This window comes from Chelon labrosus (genome assembly GCF_963514085.1).
Source record: "Chelon labrosus genome assembly, chromosome: 12".
NCBI lineage: Eukaryota > Metazoa > Chordata > Actinopteri > Mugiliformes > Mugilidae > Chelon > Chelon labrosus.
In genome coordinates, this window is record NC_140345.1 from 12,030,920 (window position 1) to 12,051,461 (window position 20,542).

Sequence of the window (20,542 nt, forward strand, 5' to 3'; positions counted from 1 at the left end):
TGTCAACGAATGAACTGTACAGCCATAAAACTGAAAGTTTGTGATCAACTCAACAACTTAAAAGTGCCTTTTTACCTATAGAGCTGCTTCCTACGTGGTCCTTTCCCCATGTCATGCGGAGCTCCCATGCCAGAGCTGACAGAAGGTTTACGGTTTTTGGAGAAATCGGAGTTTGAGGGGAGGAACTCCATGTTGAGGCAGAGCCAAGCGTGAAAAGCAAAGCCACTGCCTGGCCAGCGTTGCACTGGGGGCACCATGATACCTGCCATTGGGGGCGTGAGATCAAAATATTGCAAGGCATTGTCCTGACCTTCTCTGGCTGCCATGGCAGAGAGCACTCGTATGATGCGAGTGCAGTAGGGGTGCACCTTCCCTACCACTGCACCATTGTCCTGATCCACCCTGAGGAGTCTCAGGAGACTCTTCAGCTCCTCTGGCCTCAAACACAGGGAACCCAGGTTCTGCAGGAGGCCCAGAAGGGCATCTGCACACTGCCTGTCTAGATTCTGAGGTTGGGAAAGCACCTGCAGCAAGGCACCCACCATGCCTGCTTCCACAGCTACCGTACGGCAGGACAAGGAGCCGCCACATACAGTAGCCAGCCACTGGGCCACCAGCAGCTGGAGGTCTCTCTGACCTGACAGGTCAGGCAGCCACTGAAGAAGCAGCAACAAAGGCTGGTCGTTACTAATGCCAAGGTGATGAGCGTGGGCGTGCTCACCCTCCACCGCCTGGAGAGAAGACAGAGAATGAAGAAACGATATAGGCAAGGATTCTTTTTTTTTTTCAGGTTAATTAGCACTAACACAGTTTAACTTGAAACAAGGCCATCGATAAAAGTAATTTGACGTCTACTGTCTCTGTACTCAGTCGGGTTAATGAGGAAGTTTCACCATGTTCATCAGCTCCTGCAGCAGCCTTTTGGTGGGTTGACCTTGACTCTTCAGCACATCAAACAGCTGGGAGTAGCCAATCCTTTCCTTGAAAACCTCCTGAGGAGGAGGGAGACAGAAATAAACTGGAGTAAGCTACTCTGCAGGGAATAACTAGCTGGCACACTTCCATGCAATGGAAGGAAATACAATGAGCTTTCCTACACTAACGGAAACCAACTTCCTTCATCAGTGACTACTTTTTTCATGATATTGTAATGTCAGATGAAGAGGAAAACAGGTGCAGAAGAATGAAGAATATATGTTTTGAGTTCAACAGGGGCCTTACCTTAGCAGATGGTGAGTTACTCATTATAGCTGTGAGGACTCCCAAGGCATGAACTGTAATACTGTCTGGTCCTTTCTCCAAAACCTACATCCAAATAGGCAGGTACAGTTCATTTGGGCATTGCACAACATAAAACTGGACATCATGATGAGCTGACACCAAAATCCCACAAAATACGTACATTTCAAAAGCACGTGACCAATAAAAAAAAAGTTTGCCCTGACTATCTGTCAAGTGCAAGAGGAAGTATAGCACATTGTTTTCTTTTCACACCACTATTATCCACTGCACCAGCCACCCAACAATCGCTTCTTTGTTAATTACCGATACGTCCCTGCATGCAAAAACCAAAGCCAAAGCCAACCATCAAAAAAAGAAATGAGGCAATCCCAAACTGCTGCTGGAAATTAGGCAACATCCAACTCCAGGACACGAGCCAGGTCTTTTATACGAGCGCCACCAGTCACACGACAGAGCAGCCAGAATACAAGGAAAAGGAGAAAAGACATGCACTGAAAAAGAACCACTCCATGCACTATGAAATTCACAGCATGCTCCGCTTGCCCAGTGTTGTCAACAGAGAATTCAGCCAATAAATCTGATGCACCACATTTAGGAGGAACGGACACTGGTCCAAAACAACAGTAACACTGGCCGCAAGTGGATATTTGAGATAAACATGTGACAGATGAAAAGAGAACTTCAGACGGCAAATACATCACATTTAACCATGCTACCTGCTTTATTTACAAATGGGTGCAAGCCAGACTTCCTGCCTAAGGCTTCCTGTTTAAATACTCAGTGCAGTTAACAAGTGGAGAGAGGGCTGAGTTTCCTGCTGACAGACCAATAGCAACACAGAGTGGGGGGAAAGTACCTGGTCCACTTCGACCTCAGTGAGTAAATGCGTGGTGAGGTCACACACAACCTCACGCTCCGGCCTACGCCTGTTGCTCTGAAAGAGCTATGGGCGAACACACGCAGGCAAACAACAAACAGACACAGCACAAAAAGACAGACAATTAGAACAAAAAAAGTCATCAGGGAGCAGAGACAGGTTTGATTCTGATCTTCTGATCTACAGCTGCAGGGGCAGACATTTATTAAAGCTAGGTGGGGGGGGGGGCGGACATAAGCTGGAAGCATCAGAATCATAACTGCATTTAATGCCAGACATATACTCAGACATACATGGAATTTGTTTTGATTTAGGTGCATATAACATTCATTTTTGTAATATTTCACACTAAGCAAACAAGATGAGATTAGACAATAGATGGGACATTCAAGCAAATAAATGAGGACAGACAGACAGATGGATGGGACGGATGGATGGACGGATAGACAGACAGAACTAACTGAGAGGAAATTCTGACCTTGCTGTTTTGAATGAGTCTGAGGATGTGTTCAAAGCAGTTGTTGTTGAGGAAGACAGCCTGCAGGACTGGTCTGTCAGAGCACTGCAGGACCTCTGGAACAGCAGCTAAAAATGACAACAAGTGAGATGTTGACTCATCCTATTTATCAGACATTGATTTTTTTTTGGCCTCCAGACTAATTGAGGGAGATAAAAATAAAAGAAATGAGGGTGGCTATACTCGGCTAGACCTGAGACCTGGTGGACATATTCTTACTTAGCATTTGGCTCTGGAGGGAGATCAGGCTGTCTTCCCAGCTCTGCCTGTCTTCCTGGTCGCTGCTTAGCGGACGGTTCCAGTTGAGGAGCTGGAAGTAGCTGTCCAGTATCGTCCTGATCTCCACCTGGCGCTCCACAGGGCTGCTGGAGTGCAGGAGATGGATCATCGCCGTCAGGCACTGCAAGGTCAGCCGCGGGAGTCTGGTGGCCTTGGGCTCGGAGCAGGTTCTGCAACACCACACTCGCAGGACAGAGAACAAATCCTCGACAGATTCAGGGCTGATGGAGCGAAGACCGTTTTTCTGAAAGAAAATAGGCGTACAGTGACTCCAACTCCCCCGCAATCAGTTTTAATCTTGGTGCTTTAGTGTTTACTCAGTGTGCGACATAGACACAAATAGACAGGACAGAAAGAGCAGCAGACCTTTCCTCCACTGATGACAGCACCCTGGAGATGAACCAGTCTGAGTGTGAGGAGCTCTGGGATCTTCTCGCTGTCCTTTAGACTTTCTGTAAAAGTGAACGTACAGTGTTACTTAAGTGCTATTTCAGACTGGCTATCACATTAATCGAACACAGGGCAGTCATAGTGTAATTCAAACAAGGAATAACATTTTTGCTTGTGGCCTTTCTATATTGCTTGCTTCCTTCCCTTCTGGTAGTGCACGCTGGTTGCAGGTTCCCGTTTCAAATCATAGCTGAATTATGTGAGAGGTTACAGTAAATTACCATAAAAATACCCAATAGATAAAATGCATGCATCAATGCCTCAGCAGAATCCCCTTGCAATGCCCTTTCTCTCATTCAGTTACGTCAGAAAGAAAAGCCTAAGCCCCAATAACGGGCTACATATTACACAATTAGCCCCTCCAATTAAAGCTGGCTGTAATCCTCCTCAAATTTGGACATACTGTAACTTGCCCAGGCGGAGATTTCCCACATAGCTTATAGATTAGAGCTCGCTAATCAAATGGCATTCTGTAATTACAAATCCTGGGATTTATTTTTATTTAAATCAAGTCTTTGGGCAGAGACATGAACAGTTTGATTCTTGTGGTATGTGAGGCCCGACGGAGACCGGAGCGGTAGCCGAGAGGGAGCATCTCACCATGGAAGAGAGCGGGCAGCTCCTCAGGCAAGTCCAGCGGGGAGAACTTGTATTTGTTCCTCTCCAGCAAGCTCACCTCCTCCCTGTAAGACACAAGGACATGAGTCACCACATGCCCACTACTCGCATCACGCCTAGTCAGTGCACCGCTAGTACTAATGAGGTTTCACTTCAAGTATTGGAGGCAGCAGGATGGGGCGTTGCACATTGCAAAAGGTTAGGCAAGACGTTAAATGCATATAACAGACTTCTAGTGGCTGGATTCTCCCTCCCACACGTTCACACGGACGATGTCCAGGGCGAAGCAGCGAAACACTCACCCTGCCAGGCGTCTCCTCCATGTCTGATACGGATCAAAGAGACTCTCGCACAGCACCAGTCCATACTGCACAACCAGCTGCAGAGATGACGCCTCCCCTTGTCCATTCTTTAACTGCACAGATACGATAAGTTTAGATAAAAATTCATTGCTAACTCATCCTCAGCACAAATACACCTTTACTTTACACACCCGCATCTCTTTCCAATGTAAACTAGTTCTGTTACTCCAAGGGGAGGATGTCACGTACTATAAACAAGATCAACTCTGTGCAGGTTTACCGTCTTTCTACTTGTATACAGCATTTGGTAAAAAAAAAAATCTCTGCATGCGTGATCTATTGAGCAGGCTGATGAGCTAAGCCCCGTCATAAATTACTGAGACCTGCGCCTTACCTGTTCCAAACACAGCTTCAAAAGGTTGATCATTTCGCAAACAAAACTAGGGGTCTTCTCAGTGTCGATGTTCTCCATATTCCTAGAAGTACAGAGAAATAAATGCAATTATGAAATGTTAACCAACGCTTACCCAATATGGCTATTTTGGGTATGAAATGGACAAATAGCCTGGAACTTCCTGACACTGAGTTGCAGCCACTTTGAACAATATGCTTTACAAATCCTGGAAAACTAATCATTAATCCCTTAATCACCACAGACTGAATGTTTAATAAAAGAAATTGAGTTGCATTACGTCATCTCTGCTAATCTCGGCTAAGGCATTGTTTAGTCTCCTGTAACTGCCTGAATATAGTTTTATCCCAAAAAATGTAAATGTGTACAGCAGCTGAATAGCCAGTCCATCAAATGACGTGTTCCAGCTTAGAACAATTATCTGCTGCTTTTTATCACAATGGCAACATCTACAGCTGATTACTTTCATCAGGATAACATTATGATGGTGAAGTGCATCATACATAGCGTGGCTGCCCCCTAACCTGCAGACGATGATGAAGAACTTAATAAGGAGGAGTGGGTGTGGAGTGCTGCTGTTGTGCTCGGCGGCGCCGGAGAGGTGGAGCACGCTGTCCCCCAGCTGGGTGCTGAGGAACACCAAGACCTCCCTTGGGAGCAAGGGCACCTCCGAGCTGCACTCCTCCAGCCTGGAAGACGGGGAAAAGGAGGACATGTGCGAAGAGAGGATAAGGGAGGCAGCAACAAGGCATTGTGAAGGAGTCTGTGTAACATAAACATTCTGCAGAGGGTCAGAGTTTATCTGCCTCGAGGAGCACAAACCGGTGGGAGTTGGTGTCCGCGCAGTTTGTGTTGCTACTCACCTCCGAGGCTCCAGCGACTGCACATCGATGAGCCTCTCAAAGGACGCCACGAACGCCTCAAGCCACTGCTGCAGATAGCCCACATCTTTCTGCACAAGGGAGGAAAGACGAGGCAGTGAGGCAGCCTTCAGGCACATCCGCAGTGTTGGTAAACAATACAGCAGGCGATGAGTGTATGAATAAAAAGTAGCTCTCTGCTTGCGTTCAGTTTTGACTACTTTAGGAGAAGGCGGGGCATGAAACAGTGACACACCACGGCTGAGAACAAGGCACTGACAAAACCTTATGACCTGTTTTTGTAACAGGATGTTGCGAAGAGATGCGACTCAGAGAGGAACGCATGAGCCAATTCTTTCCTTTTTCAAAACGGGGAGGTTTTAGGAAACAAAAAACAGCGCACTGCTTTGTTCGCTCATACATAGCCAAATGTCACATCACATGTCCCCGTCTTGAACGAGTCATCTCTGCTCCACACAGCGCCTTCATAAAGCCATGCTAGACGGCTTCATTTGTACGAGGATGTTTACATACAACCGTTGCTATCGCAGATTCAATCAGTCTCTGCAGTGCAACATATCCTGCCACTCTTCCCTCCATGCATCAGTCTCATGATCGCTCATCAGACTAAATAACACAAATGTCACACGGGTCACGAGTGAAACAGGTCAGATTAAGCTGAATTCTTTTTCTCTAAAAACATCTGCATTTCAGATTGATCATTAATAGGTCCCTTTATTCATGACAACCCAGTGTTTCGAAAAGTAAATTACAAAATGCAGAACCTGCAGAAACGTTCCCTGATGCACCGGGTAGCAGAACAGCCTGAACATTTTTGATTAGATGCACACATTGTAACTGCTGCTGCAGATTTTTGAGAAGCTCTTCCACAGAAGGAGGTCATGAGGAGGAAGACAGAAAATCGGACTGACTCACTGTACACAAATAACATGCAGAAAATAACACATGATATAAAAACTCATCAGGTACTTCCCCTAAACCAATGCGCAACTAAAGGAAAAATGTTTACTGCAGCTGATGTGGGACACACATGCTACATACTACACAGTCTCAGCACTTCCAAACGACGTAAAAGCTTAAACTCTTTGCGTAGCATTGTCTCTTCTAATGCTGCATCAATGTTAAATGTACGTTACCATCTGGCATTGACTCATGTGCCAGTCCATCTCTCATTGTATGCGGCTGAGCAGGGTGCCAGGTTCTTGCGAACCCAGTCTCGGATGAGCCTTCAGTGTACGCCCGCAACTCAGCAGCTCAGCAGCCGCACATCACTCCTGACCAGCACCAGCGCCTCAATCACTCGTTTCTTGTCTCTCAACGTCAAGTGAGGAACCAGGAAATTACATGTCACTTTAACTGAAGCTTATTTCCTTCATACACTGCCTCCGCGTCAAACCCCTTCCTCTTTTGGTTGCGCTGCAAGTTGTGAGCAGATATGAGGGAGGCCTCTATAAAAACTTCCCACATCAACAATAAAGGAGCCGGGCCACGTTTAAGCTTTCTAAAATTAACATAGCGAAAAGGTGATGCAGGAGAAACTCTGGAATTCGGCTTTTAACTTTTGTAAAGTGCACCTGACCGACTATGCTGAGTGCACAATGCTGCAGCAGTGGACACTATGAGAGAACAAAAACTACATTTCTAATCAAACAAAGAACAATTCAAACGCCTTCGAGCTGTCAGTGTAAACTTGGAGCTGTCACTGTAAACTGACATCAGCCACAGACTGCACTGAATATAAAAATCTCGGCATGCACCCTGTGAAAACAGGAAGCTGCGAACAACCTATTGTTTTGTGTCTCCAACATCTGGACAATTTGGTGTTTTAGATTTGAGGAGGAGAGGCGAGGACACAGAGAAATATTTGCCACACTGCGTTCAGCTTTGTTTTACTGTCTCAGAAAATATACAGCAGCAGAACAACTGACTTCCCCACCTAGCATTACAGTCAGTATAATAACAGTTTCACTTAATGAGCTGGTGTTATTGATGCCCTACTGGAATTCACAATGTCCAAGGGTGCACAGTAGTACGGTTAATTAAGTGACTCTTGTTCTGCAGCCTTAATGACGTAAGGCTAGCTTTCTATTTTTCTTGAAAAGGAAGTTTTATCTGTGGAAAGCAGATTTTGGAATTTTGTGTTTGAAGCTAGTTGAAAGTTCAACAGGTGTATGATAGAAAAAAAAAAAGAGAAGTGAAATTATTTTGTTAATGAGAAGTACACCAGGGGGAAATGCATTACAATTTATTTTAAGCAAAATTGGTTCGGTCACACGGTAGAACTCTGCTTTTTGCAAATTTACAACTGCACAACCCCTCTGAAGAATCCTATTAACTATATTTCAGCGTATTTCCTTCCTTCACTGTTAGGCCTGATGTCACAAACTAACCGTGAGGACCAGCCCCTACAAACCGTGTCATTTATCTCTGTTTTCTCTGCACATGGCCGAGCAGCTGTGCCGCTCTGTGCTGCTTGGCATTCTGCATCGCTCCAGCTTCCTGCGCAAGTGAAAGCAAAGAGCCATTTGATTTTCCTGCTTGCCGGTTCTGTTGGTAAACAGGGGAGACACAAGGGGGGTTCAATCACGGGGCTCGTGGAACTGTTAAAGTGGGCTGCGGGGATGGCTCCAGCGCAGCACACCGACATGCATCACGGTAATCGTGACACACATTAATAATATTAGGGCGACTGACTTTGAGGCGACTGAAGCGAGGATACGTGACTTGTTACTGCTTCATAGCAAACTGACGAGTTGGTTTCACAGCTGTGTCCATGGGCGGCATTTGGGTTATCGCTGTGGTGCAGCTCCACCTCTAAAGGGTTTAATTAGTCCGTCAAAGTAATCACAGCATAATCACACACTGTTTCTCTGACAGCCTAATATCTTACTGCATCCACATGGATCTCCGGCGGCTAGAATCAGATGCTTCTCTATACTTCAGTGCAATGCAAACTGATGCCGTTTGACTTCTCCTTGGGTCAGTTGTCTCAAGGCTGTGATGACCACATGACCCCAGTGTAAATAACGGCTTGCCTTGCTTGGTTTTGTGCTTACTTCTGTCAAATAGATGCCTGAAAAAGGGGCTGCAGCTAAACATATTCACCGTTAGTTGATTGGTCAGTTATTTTTTTTTAAATAGTTGATTCATTGTTTGGCCTAAGGAGGCTCAAATTAATTCAAATATATTAACAAAAATAATCCCAACAGCACAAGCTTCTGTCCTCGTGTTGACAGATGAACAGTCCATATCATCAAATTATTAATTTATTTAAAAAAAATTCTCACACTGCTGAAAACCAAGAAGAGGTGATTATTTGACATTTTTGTTAAAAAAAATTAAAAAAAATAAATGACTTGAACTATTGGCCTAGCAGCTGCTTGTTGATTTTCTGTTAACAACTAATCGGTTGAATTGATTGCTGTAGCTCAACCTAAATGTTGCATTTTGTTGAGTGATGCTTTTGCAAAACACAACTTCTCCCAAACTTCTCCCAAAAAAAAAAATCGCCTTCACTGACCTGTAGTGAAGGTGTGCAGTGATGAAAATCTGAATCAATAACATCCGTTAATAGTTGCATAAAATCAATTATTGCATCCAGAAAAACAACAACAAAAAACCGAAGAGTTGCTGTTTCCTGCTTCTTGTATGAGGCATTTCGTTTTGTATCACTCAACAATACAAAGGTAGAGAGTGTGGTTTCTGGTAACTCATTATTGAAATTAATATTCTGAACAAAGATGACTATTAATTACATGGACTGTTAAAAATAAATTGGAATCACTTGCCTTTGTGACGGAACAAATCTCAAACCAACAAAACTAATACCGTGTATTATTATAACCAGGGCAAAATAATAAACAGGTTTCAGTGTTTCTTTAGACACGATTTAACAAGTTATGTTACTCATGATTAGATCAGACGCGTCTGTGTACGTCCATACCTGTCAGGTATGAGGATTTTATGATGGCCTGAGAAACATTCTAGATATGAGATATGAAGTCTTTAAATAGAGCCTGTCCATTGCATGAGGATATACACTGAGAAAGGGTTGGCTTGACACACTCCTCTGACACATTCATAAATGCAAAATCCTGAAAACCAAGACGCATTTAGCGAGCATGCTTTTTTTACTCACATTGCCATACAGATGTTTATTGATTTGAAGTATGTGATGGAACCGTGCATGTCTATGATGATATGAATGTACCCACATATATCTCTCTCTGTGTTATAGAAAGCTGTCTAATCAGTCTGCATATCATCGCCTGTCTGTTTGCCTGCACAGAAAATGTCTCAATCTGCGCCGACTCTAGTACGAGACACGTCTATTTCTCATTGTCTTTAAAGCCTTTCACATAAGCCCCTGATCTAAAAAGTCCTGCGATGGGTGTGCGACTTCTTGCACAATCGAAGGAAGCAGACCTCCTTTATCAATGACAAGCCTGAGCAAGTTGTGCTTTCTTATTGCAAACTCAGAATGATGGTTGAGATACTTTTAAGGAATCAATTCCTAGGATTCGCCAAAGCTTTCTTACACGCTGCAACGTTGCCGGTTTCATCAAGCAGGCCAAAAAAGCTTCAGACTTAAGACCTGTTGCGAGGTGTAAACCTAAAAACAGGCATTAGAAAACAAGATGTATGACTCAGAGAAGGGATGTGTCCAGTAAAACATTATATTGTCTGTGCCAACTTGACTAACAGGCAGATAACAAAAACATCAAGCACAATAGCACGGTGGTGTCTAAAGGAGAGGCAGGTGATTGTTCCCTAAAGTGGTTCTGCTGCTTTTCTACAGCCTGTTGTGTTCTTCTGAGTCATACAAGGTGATGACATTTGGGCTAAAGTAAATTATTTCTTTAGCAGATTGGCAGTACGGAATATCATTTGTGCACATGCCAAATCTGCTTCTAAGAAAGCTGTGAAACCTATGTGTCATTCTCTAAGTCAAAGAGAGGCTAATATAACTTCTCTTAGCCTTAAGGGCAACTGAAGAGAAGTAACACAGAGCCAAGCGGCATCTTAATAAGGAAGTGGTCTCGCACATAGAGATGCTAGACAGCTGTCACAGACAGATTCAGGGTAACCCCTCAGTACCACACCCACGCATACCATGATTCCTCCCAGCCATGGATTGTTACAGCATCTACTACAACTTTGTTTGCTGCATAACCAATAATGTCAGTCTACAGTTGAACACCCAGCCCAGAGGAGAAGTGACAGGGTGTATTAGAGAGAAACTTCCTCAGGAATCTGCACCACAAGTGACCACAATGACTAATTTGATAGTAAATGTTGCAGGAGGCCTTAGATATTTGACTACTGTTGATGGTGCGTTTAGGGCTATCTTGCAGGAAGTCCATCTTTGACTTCTGTGTGCTCAACAGTGGGACACGTACTGGAAAAATAAAGTCTATAAGTAAATTTTATGATGATAGGAGGGGATATTTTTCATGCAGTGATCATCCATGCAAACTTGGAAAGAAGTCTCCACTTGTTTTCTTCATCCTCGGGCGCGGAGGCAGATTGAAAACACATTAAATAATAATAATAATTTATTCACAGCCAAGCTGCCTTTTTTCCTTTCCAGAAGACATATTAAAGGAATATTCTTTTTTTTTTTTTTTTTTTTTTTTCATCATCGTTAATTTGTAGAATCTGTATACTACACCTTAATGAACATTCAGGTGCAGTCAAAACCACAGAGGTCAAAACTAGAACACAAAAACAACTCTCATTTGAGGGCAAAGCTAAATTATAGATACTGGTTCCTATCTAATAATTAAACTGTAGGGTAATAGGTCTGTGCTGGTGGCAAGGAAGCATATGTTCTGAGGGACATTATCTTCTACTGAACTATAAAACTGAGTCTGTACGGCAATATGGTTTGAATGTGTCAGGCTTTAAGTGGCAGGCAGGAACAGGAAGTAGCCCTGGTGACACCTGCATCACAGGTACAGGTCACCTGAATAAGCGGGTATGTCTGCTTCAAATACCATGTCACTTAATGCTTTCTAAAAGTAAAACGGGTCAAAGGATATCACGAGGTACATTTTTATAGTCAACACAGGGTAGCCTCGACCACTAGGTAAATAAACAGCTCCTGCAAACGCAGGTATAAGCGACTTCCTCGTTTAACCACGATTTTAAACCAAACGTTTGTAGGACACGCACACCACTAACGCAGAGTATGATCATGTTTTTATGAGGTCTCGTTATAAAGTTCAGGCAGAGGACCCGTGGCAACAACAGGTGTCACGCTCGGCTCTTCCGCACTTGCGCTTACCTTTGTGTAGTACAACATCCACAGCTCATACAGCCTTTCTTTCGATGCCATTCCGCCGCCCTTGTGGTTGCTCATAATCTCATTTTTTTCTTCAGTCTTTTAAAAAACAATAAAACTGCTAAGCATGATCAGATCCCGTCTGAAGTTGTTTCCTAAGGACAGGAGGACGCGGCGCGCTCCTGTGAACCATTCCTGCAAATTCAAGCGCGATATTCCAAATAAAAGTGGTGGCCGCCTCGACGCGCAAAGTTGTCAGAGTGACACGAAAAAGCCAAACACGAAGGTGTGGATGCGGCCACGCTGCGATCACTGCCGAAACTGTGCAACCAGGAACAAAAATGCGTGGAAATGCACGTCTGGAGAAACACCCATGTCCGCATTTAGAGCGAGCTTGTCGCTGAATGATTCCTATTGGAGAGAGTTCCCACGGAAGCGACAGATGCCATCCGCTCAAGACCAAGAAAATACTGCGCTGCTCAATATGGGTTCACTATTTAGATGTGCACAGTCTTGCACGATGTGGGATGAGCCGGAGCAAATGATCATCAACTACTGTCTGAGTCTATTAACAAGAAATGCAGGGAAGAGTTGACTGTAGATCATGCTCACAGGTAGGCTGATATTCTTAAAGACACACACACACACACAAACACAACCTTCCATGACTCCGCCGACCAGCTCCGGGAATGAATGGATTTAATGAATGCATGCATTGTCAAAGATGAAAATGAAATAAACAGAATCGTTCAAAAATGGTGCGTCATGAGACAAAGAAGTGCAAATTCTGACATTTTATTTGAATCAAAGCGTGTGTTGTGCATTGTAAGGAGACTGAGCTGTCATTTTGCCCAGCGAGTAGAATTTAATGTTGATAACATAAAGTGAACTTTAGACTTATAATGGTTCCTCATACCTTAATTAGACGTCTGTAATAAAAAAGTATTGCACATCTTAATCAAGATTGGCAAAACATTGTAAGTGAACAGAGTGTTCTGCACTGTTGATAAAGCCTTTTCTCAGAAGGATATTTGTAACAAAATACATACAAATAACCAAATAACTAAAAATCTTGTATTCATAAGATTCCTCAGCAGTACATGGCAAAGGTATGTATCATGAACAATCCTCCCATACTGACATGAATAAAGTATCTGAGCGAGTATACGTATAATGTAGGGAAGCAACTAACCTATTTAATTCAAAACTGCAAACATACATTTTCCATTGTAAAGTATTAGCAACGTTTTCCTTGTTCAGGTTTAGATGAGACTGAGAAAGTGCCCTCTGGACTTACACTGATCGAGTGCATTGCTCACAGTAAAGGCTTTATGCTGCTTTATGACACTGACACATATATTACTCAGGACTAATCCACTGATTTATTGGCGTTGTCCCTCTAGATTTTTGATCTTCGCCTCGGTTGCATCTTTAACACACCCAGGTTTGAGTTGTCACACAGCAGTGTCGATCATTTGGAGGATGGACACAGCGAAGCTCGAGGCAGCTGTATTACCATGGCAATGGCCTACATTCCTAACAAGGACCGGACTCTGTGACCATCAACAGGCGGGACAGAACACAAGTCTGTGCTATGTGTGATTCAGGTTTACTTTAATGTATAGACTAACATAACACAACACACAACTAGGCTTTCTTTACAAAGTACCCAACAAGCCACTTAAAGTTAAATCATTTTAAGGAGTAGCCTGTTGCATGCACCATAACCTATATAGGCCAATAAATATGCTTTATGTGTTGCCATTCTTATGAAAAAAATCTCATTATATAGACAGGAGCTTGATTTTTAAATAATAATGTTTAAAAAATAAATGAATCTAACTCTGAATATGAAGAAATTTGTCAACAAAACAACTAAATCACATGATCAGGCAACAGGCAACAGGCAACAGGCCACTGGGATCGATCTGCTCGACGATCGTTTTCGCATCCTCAGTCAGGACAGTTAATGGATTTCTGAGAGAGTCGAGCGGCGTGCAGAGATGGAGCGAAATGTTGGGTCACTTCAGGAGCAGGCTCTGAAAAGAAAAGAGAGGCTAAAAGCGCTAAGAGACAAACAAATCCATGTAAGTTTCGTGTCTGGTGTTGTGGAGTTTCTGATAAATGTGACGTCGCCCGTAGAGTACACGTAGTTTTCACTGTGAGGCAACGGGAGCAGACTTAGCTTGTAGCTAGCATTAGCATATTCATGTAGCCAATCAATCCTGACATTAGTTCGCTAATTTACTGCTAGAGGATACTTATTTCGCTTTTTAATTGTAATCTCGGTGTGGTCAATATTTATTAGTTACTAAACTTTTGTAGTTTATAGCACACCGCACATTGTTATGTCCGTGCTAATTTACGAAGCTAATGTAATGTAGCTAAGTCATTAATAATTTCAGTTAAGACATGTTGTTTTTATCTGCATTGTTAATAAAAGCACAGTTCTGGTTGAATCCGGTCAGTTTCAGCTACTTGTTGCTGTACTTCACCACGATTAACTGACTTCAAGATCAATGTGACATACAGCTCTATAGTCTAATCAAACGAGTCTTAACTTATATGGTGCTATAAAATATATTATATTCACATTATCTTTATTCTACTTCTTTATAGGCTGATAAGACCTGGGCTAAGACATTTAGACCTTAGACAAGATGGGACCTATAACCCTAACCCTATCATGTTGACAAAAAGGGTAGAGCACAGATGGCAGCGATCCACATTTATATTTTAAACGCCCTGAATGCATCACATTGCTAAGAAACATTGGACCTTTGTGTCTCATGTTGACTTTTTAGTGATAGAAGCACACATTGTCTATTATGAAACAGCTAAAGGACAGGGCCTCAATTAGTGGTAAAGGTCTTGGATGTTGTCAGGATTAGAGTATTAGGACTGGGAGGATTTCATGTTGTCATGGGAACGCTTCAGCTGTGTTTCAGTTTCTTTGAAACTTTCTGTGTCTTAAACTGGGATTTCTATTTGTTGTCTGCACGACTACCTGCAGCAGGATCCTCAACCTGAAAACAACCCCAAAAAAAATGTTAAAAAAAAAGACATGTCCCTGTGAAAAACAGCAGTACTGCTTAGTGAAAGACGTTTATTTATGTGTGTTCAGCGCCCCAAAAGAGAGTGATTATCATCGCTGTGGTCATCATTCATACATTTATTTAGTTTTATCAAATCACAAAATTATAGATGGAAGACTAAATGATGCAACATATTAATTACAACATATCTTCCCACAAATGCTGCTGTTTTCAGAGCTAATTTTGCCCATACAATTATACATATTCATATAAACACACGTTTAGCTCTTGAAGTACAGGACTGAGAGCAGGATGTTGCACCAGTTTTTCAGTTGTTCCTCAGCAGGGCGGCTGTCTGTGTTTTCAACCTTACACAATTGTTCTGCTCCGTTCTGACAGTCTTTCACTTCTGGAGGTGAATTCTTCTTGCCACAGGAAACCTCATTCAGTGTGCAGGCTACTGTTTTGGCAGTCAGATTAGGATTTTGCTAGGCAAGTGTTGAGCACGGGCAAGCTAGCTTTGCTTCAATGTCTGATAAACAATTGTTGACATTCCTTGAATATGTAGTTGTTGTCCTTTTGTACCGCTCTTCAAGAGGGAGTCGGTACCCTGAATTGTTCTAGCATGTGGACAGGAAGCCATTTCTGGAAAGTGCAAGCTGGGAGTGGTTCAGTATCCTCTGTTACAGTGTTTCATTTCTGCAAGTCTAGTGTAGGCCACTGTCTGAAATGCTCTCTTGCAGAGCTAACGTGTTAGCTTTTGAGTCATTACATCCACAGCTAGGAACTACTTATCTTCCTTATATAATAGTCATTTATTAGTCACTGTTTGGAAATTTCTACAGCTCCTAAATAGGACCTACTCAGAAGTAATGAAGCTGAGAATGTAAATCTGTTATTTGACTCCCAAATGATGGGTCCACACAACCAGCAGATATTATGTTGTTTTTCTATGCAAATGTTAGCCCAGCGTATATGTCCATACTGGGTCGGATCCAAACAGGCCTGAATAACATCATTTATGTCACACTTTATGTAAACTATTTGATGAAAACAATTAGCCAATACACAACATCTTATCCTTCTTACATTTGAAGGGTTTCTTATTATTCCATTTGAGTGATTCATTGTGACTTTTGCAGCCACTTCATATCGGTGTGTTTTGTTTTTTACTGTGAGAATAACATATACTAAATGTTGATAATCTCGCAGGGACGAGAGCAGGAAGATGGTGAACCAGAGACCAAAAAAGCAACACTAGAGGACACCACTGAAGGGAAACACAGGTAGGTTTATACGCCGTCCACAAAAATGGCTGCTATTTGTTTGTCCTCATTTTTATTTTTTTTAATAAGTTCTTGTCATAATTTGCTCAATTGTCTCTGACTGTTGTGCTGCCCTTTAGCTGAGGCGCACCAACAGAACTGAAACTGATATGGAAGCACATCATCAGAGCGTTTATCTGCCCCTTACCTACGCACCCGTACACGTCTCAGTACAGGTTGTGAGATGCAATGTTTACAGTGGGCTGGATCACAGCCTCGTGCTATTAGCTGCTCAAATATCCTGCAGCTTACTCCACTTTATGTGCGTTAGCTGGTAGGAAGGAGCAGCCATCTTTCCTGTCATACAGGACCTTTTTTCCATTGTTTATATTTAATGACTGCACTGACGGCACTGAGGGAGTGCCGCTGTATTTCCTCCAGTCCAACAGGACAGATCTCTCTCATGAGAATGAAAATAGCTGCGAGGCTGGGAGCCTAATTTAGACATTGGTCTGGAAAGAGAAAGAATCACTGTTGAATGTGGTCTGTAGTTCTACAGAGTCAGGACCCTCATCTGTAGCAGCGTGTGAGTGTAACGTATCTTGTGATTGGTATTAAAATTTCATGGGAGCTCAAATTACCAAACCAGGGCAGGAAAGAACAAACCAGTCTAAATGTTTGTCCCGAGGTTATTCTCATTTGGCGGCTGTGGCTCAGTAGGTAGAGCGGGTTGTCCACGAACCAGAGCGGTAGCGGTTCGATTCCTGGAATGCGCCACATGCCGAAGTGTCCTTGAGCAAGACACTGAACCCCCAGCTGCTCCCAGTGCGTGGCACTGGTGTGTGCTTGTGTGAGCGAATGGGTAGATGCGTCTGAGACTGTAAAGCGCTTTGAGTACCAATAGGTAGAAAAAGGTAAATAAAATGATCATGTTCAGAAATCATTTCCAACCCATTCCACGAAAAGGCACCTCCCACACGTTGCTGCGTGGCATGTTTCATCCTGTTAGGTGTTGTTAGGGCTGCTGTGTCTTAATTTAAGATGGACCGATAAGCAGGAGGATTCCAAGTTCTCTGAAATAGCAAATAAAATTAGAAGAGGTTTGAAAAAATAAAAAGATTGGGTTTTTTTATACTGTGGTGAATGGGGCAGGTAGCTTGATATCAGTGTAAACATTTAGACACTCCGCTGCAGCCCGTCCTTCACCACAGTTCACTCTAAACATTATGTGAGGGCCACGCAAGGGTCAGTGCTCTGAATTTATCACAGACTCTCTTTGATGCCACGGCGTGCTTTGCTTTGAGTGGAAATGTGCAAACACGCTTCAGAGGTTGAGAAGCACAAAACTAAGAGACAGTCGAGAACAAAAAATAAAAAAAACTTCTGGAGGCGGAAGATTTACTCGCGCAGTCTGTTTGTCCTGTCTTTTGTTCCGCTAATGGTGGCACTTAAGATGGCAGTGTTTATAAATATGCCTGTGCCCATCTGTATTTTATATCTCAGTCAGTTTAGAAGTCCTTCAGAGGATGATTCTTAATGACATTAATGACCTCCTGTCTCACACCAACAGGTTCACATTTCTATGCGCTAGTGCTGCTTGTCCAGGACAGCTGATTTTAAAAACAATGACATGAAACAATTTGATAATCATCGACCTGATTTGACATTTCTTGGTGTTACCTGTTGCCTTTTCCTTTTGTAGCATTTCTAGAAAAGGAATATATGCACAAAACTGACACTTCATCTCTCTCTCCAGAGAAACTTTTGTAATTTTTCTTATTTGCACTCTCCTCTAGCGCCACCTTTAGACCAGAGATTGTGATCAGATTTGTCCTGGATATTTCCGGTGTCCAGAGGAGGGAGTCTGTCTCAGATTTTGATATTTTAAACGCCTTTTAATACAGAGTTATTATAGGACATACAGCAAAAGCTCCTTGACTGAACATGAATTGGTGATGTGACACAGTGATCAGTCAATAAAACCTCAATGCCTTCTGACAACTTGAGACTTGAGACACATCACTGTTCCTGTCTTTTTCCTACTCTACTTCTTTATAGTCTCTAGTTGTGTTTAGTACGTTCCCTGTTTATCTGTGGCAACAACTTTAGCATCTTATTTGTGGAAGGCAGAGAAAGAGAGATGTGTGAAATAAGAGTGGACCCCAATCGGCCAACTGCAGAACATGACCAGCATTCCTGCCCATACCCATACAAGGCAGTGGTCTGTCTGTTTGCAGCAGCGGTGGGATGAACACATGAAGAGTTTGCCCTCTCGGGCTTCATCACAAATCCTTGTTAAGCTCAGAGCAGCTGATAACTCTCCGGGCCCGTGCACGGCCAGACAATAGTTTACCTCGGCCTCTGGACCCCCGGTATAATCTGCGGAGATGTCAGATAATCTTGCCAAGAATTCCTCTGTGTGGAGATGTGGTGAAAGATGCTGTAATTCAACATCAAGGGGAAGCATTCCTCAGCTGTTTGCTTGCTCTCCACTGGTCTGTGCCGCGGAGCAGGTGGAACATGTTAATCAGACGTGTTCACAGGAATAAAGGGGGACATTATGCCTCCTTTAGACATTAGCCGTGCAGCTGTGTAGGGACTGCAGATGGTCTTAATGTCTGACGAGATGTATTTGCCTGCACTGCCACCTCCTGGGCTGCGAAGAGCGTGGGGAACAGAATAAAAGAGCACTGCTGAGCAGTAATTGTAATGTAGACTCACTTTGTTCAATACATCTGTCCCCAGAGAGCTGAAACTGAGAAATTACACACCAGAGGATGAAGAGCTGAAGGAGAGGCAGGTGCCCAAAGCCAAACCTGCATCAGGTGAGAACGCAATTCTGAACGAGCTTTGAAGAAACATGAACTAGTTTGAGTGCTGTCAATCACACTGTAGTTGCCTTCAAGAAGGTTATAGCACTGGACAGCCCTCTTTAACTGTTGCTCCTGCTATCCTCACATACCATTCATTAATTTGTTTGCAGTGGAAGATAAAGTGAAAGATCAGTTAGAGGCAGCTAATCCAGAGCCCATCATTGAGGAAGTGGTGAGTACGCTCTTCTGCTATTTCCTTCTTCGAAGCATCTGTAGTTGCCAATATTCATCCGTTGTCGTTCCTCAGGATTTGGCGAACCTCGCCCCAAGAAAACCAGACTGGTAAGACCTTTTTTTTTTTTAAATAAAAAGAAAAGATTTTTCAATCTCTATATTCCACATTTCACTGACTTTATCTTCGTTGCAATTTTCCATTTAGGGATCTAAAGCGCGACGTGGCAAAGAAGCTGGAGAAGCTGGAGAGGAGAACACAGAGAGCCATCGCCGAGCTCATCCGTTAGTATTTCCCCATTTCAAGTTTTTGACGTTAATCAGAATTTTCACCACACCTCGAGAGATGTTTGAGCTGAGCGTGAATTATATGAGGCTAATTGCTTTGTGGCTTTTCCAGACGCTATGGAGGCTCAAAGAGGTTTGATAACATCTGTGGTGCGATTCCTTCACTGATGTGTGATCCACGTTCTAAATATAGGTCTGAGTTTTCAGGAGGACGCCAAACAGGTTTAACTGTAGAAGGAGTTTTCCCTTATTATTAGTGCGTGATACTGATTACTCATCGCCTTCTTTTAAAGGCACTTAAGAGTACAGGAAGCCTAGCTTGAGCTGTTTAATCACATTAAATATTTAAATAGCTGTCTTTCATTTTTGGCTTTAGGGGATACTTGCATCGACACTGTGATTAATGGTCCCCAAACAAGATCCCAGCCGTAGCGTGGTGAAATGTTCCACACATAAAAGAAGCTGACTGAAAGGATGCAGAAGAGTGACTGAATGAGATTGACTGTGAGTGTTTGTGCGTCTCCTTCCAGGGGATCGTCTGCGCGGCAGTGAGGAGGAGCTGGCCGGTGCGGTGGGAGCGGCGGGAGCAGACGAGGGAGACTCGGACTGAATCCAAGAGGTGACGGACAAAAAGGAATTGACGTCAGTTTACTGGACTGTTCTGTAAAGTCTGTGCTGTGCACACAGAGGCGGCCGGTTTCATCATACAGGGAGTAATGTTTCCTGTCAGGTCTTCCTCACAGGAGACATAACTTGTACTACTGGTACAGTCTGTATATGTGGTTTATTGAGGTGCATTGTTAATGGAACCAGATATGTTGTTGTATTTTTTTATATTATCAAGTAAAATAATGTGAATTTATGAGGCCTGGTGATTATTTTTGTGATCATTTCCCCTTTTTCTTTTTAACTTGGGTTGTTTATCTTGATAAATATAATTCAAAGTCCAATTACTAAGATAAATGTTAAAAATGTATAATCATTATAAACTAATACAAAAATGAGAAGACAAGGACAACAGTGATGAAGACAGGAAATGAAGACAGGAA

The 20,542-nt window shown here is 43.0% G+C and overlaps 2 protein-coding genes across 4 annotated transcripts in view; one reads left to right on the forward strand and one right to left on the reverse strand.

Annotated features, from left to right (window-relative positions):
* nbeal2 (neurobeachin-like 2) overlaps positions 1 to 13,433 on the reverse strand; it is a 32,690-nt gene extending 19,257 nt beyond the window's left edge. For 2 of the 3 annotated variants that reach the window (XM_084557619.1, XM_084557618.1), the window contains exons 1-13: positions 11,865 to 13,433; positions 5,561 to 5,649; positions 5,222 to 5,386; positions 4,680 to 4,761; positions 4,286 to 4,398; positions 3,966 to 4,048; positions 3,282 to 3,367; positions 2,856 to 3,159; positions 2,598 to 2,704; positions 2,099 to 2,185; positions 1,222 to 1,305; positions 894 to 992; positions 76 to 731 (exon numbers count right to left, since the gene is read on the reverse strand). In XM_084557619.1, the coding sequence (XP_084413745.1) occupies positions 76 to 731; positions 894 to 992; positions 1,222 to 1,305; positions 2,099 to 2,185; positions 2,598 to 2,704; positions 2,856 to 3,159; positions 3,282 to 3,367; positions 3,966 to 4,048; positions 4,286 to 4,398; positions 4,680 to 4,761; positions 5,222 to 5,386; positions 5,561 to 5,649; positions 11,865 to 11,939 (2,030 nt within the window). In that variant the 5' untranslated portion in view covers positions 11,940 to 13,433. The remainder of the gene's footprint in view (positions 1 to 75; positions 732 to 893; positions 993 to 1,221; positions 1,306 to 2,098; positions 2,186 to 2,597; positions 2,705 to 2,855; positions 3,160 to 3,281; positions 3,368 to 3,965; positions 4,049 to 4,285; positions 4,399 to 4,679; positions 4,762 to 5,221; positions 5,387 to 5,560; positions 5,650 to 11,864) is intronic. The other variant, XM_084557620.1, reaches the window with a different exon arrangement.
* A 380-nt stretch (positions 13,434 to 13,813) lies between these two features.
* On the forward strand, positions 13,814 to 20,355 carry ccdc12 (coiled-coil domain containing 12). The gene is made up of 7 exons (XM_084557621.1): positions 13,814 to 13,948; positions 16,109 to 16,182; positions 18,907 to 18,986; positions 19,145 to 19,206; positions 19,282 to 19,316; positions 19,414 to 19,490; positions 20,024 to 20,355. The coding sequence occupies exons 1-7, from the start codon at positions 13,865 to 13,867 to the stop codon at positions 20,101 to 20,103; spliced, it is 492 nt and encodes a 163-aa protein (XP_084413747.1). The 5' UTR covers positions 13,814 to 13,864; the 3' UTR covers positions 20,104 to 20,355.
* The last annotated feature ends 187 nt before the right edge of the window (positions 20,356 to 20,542 follow it).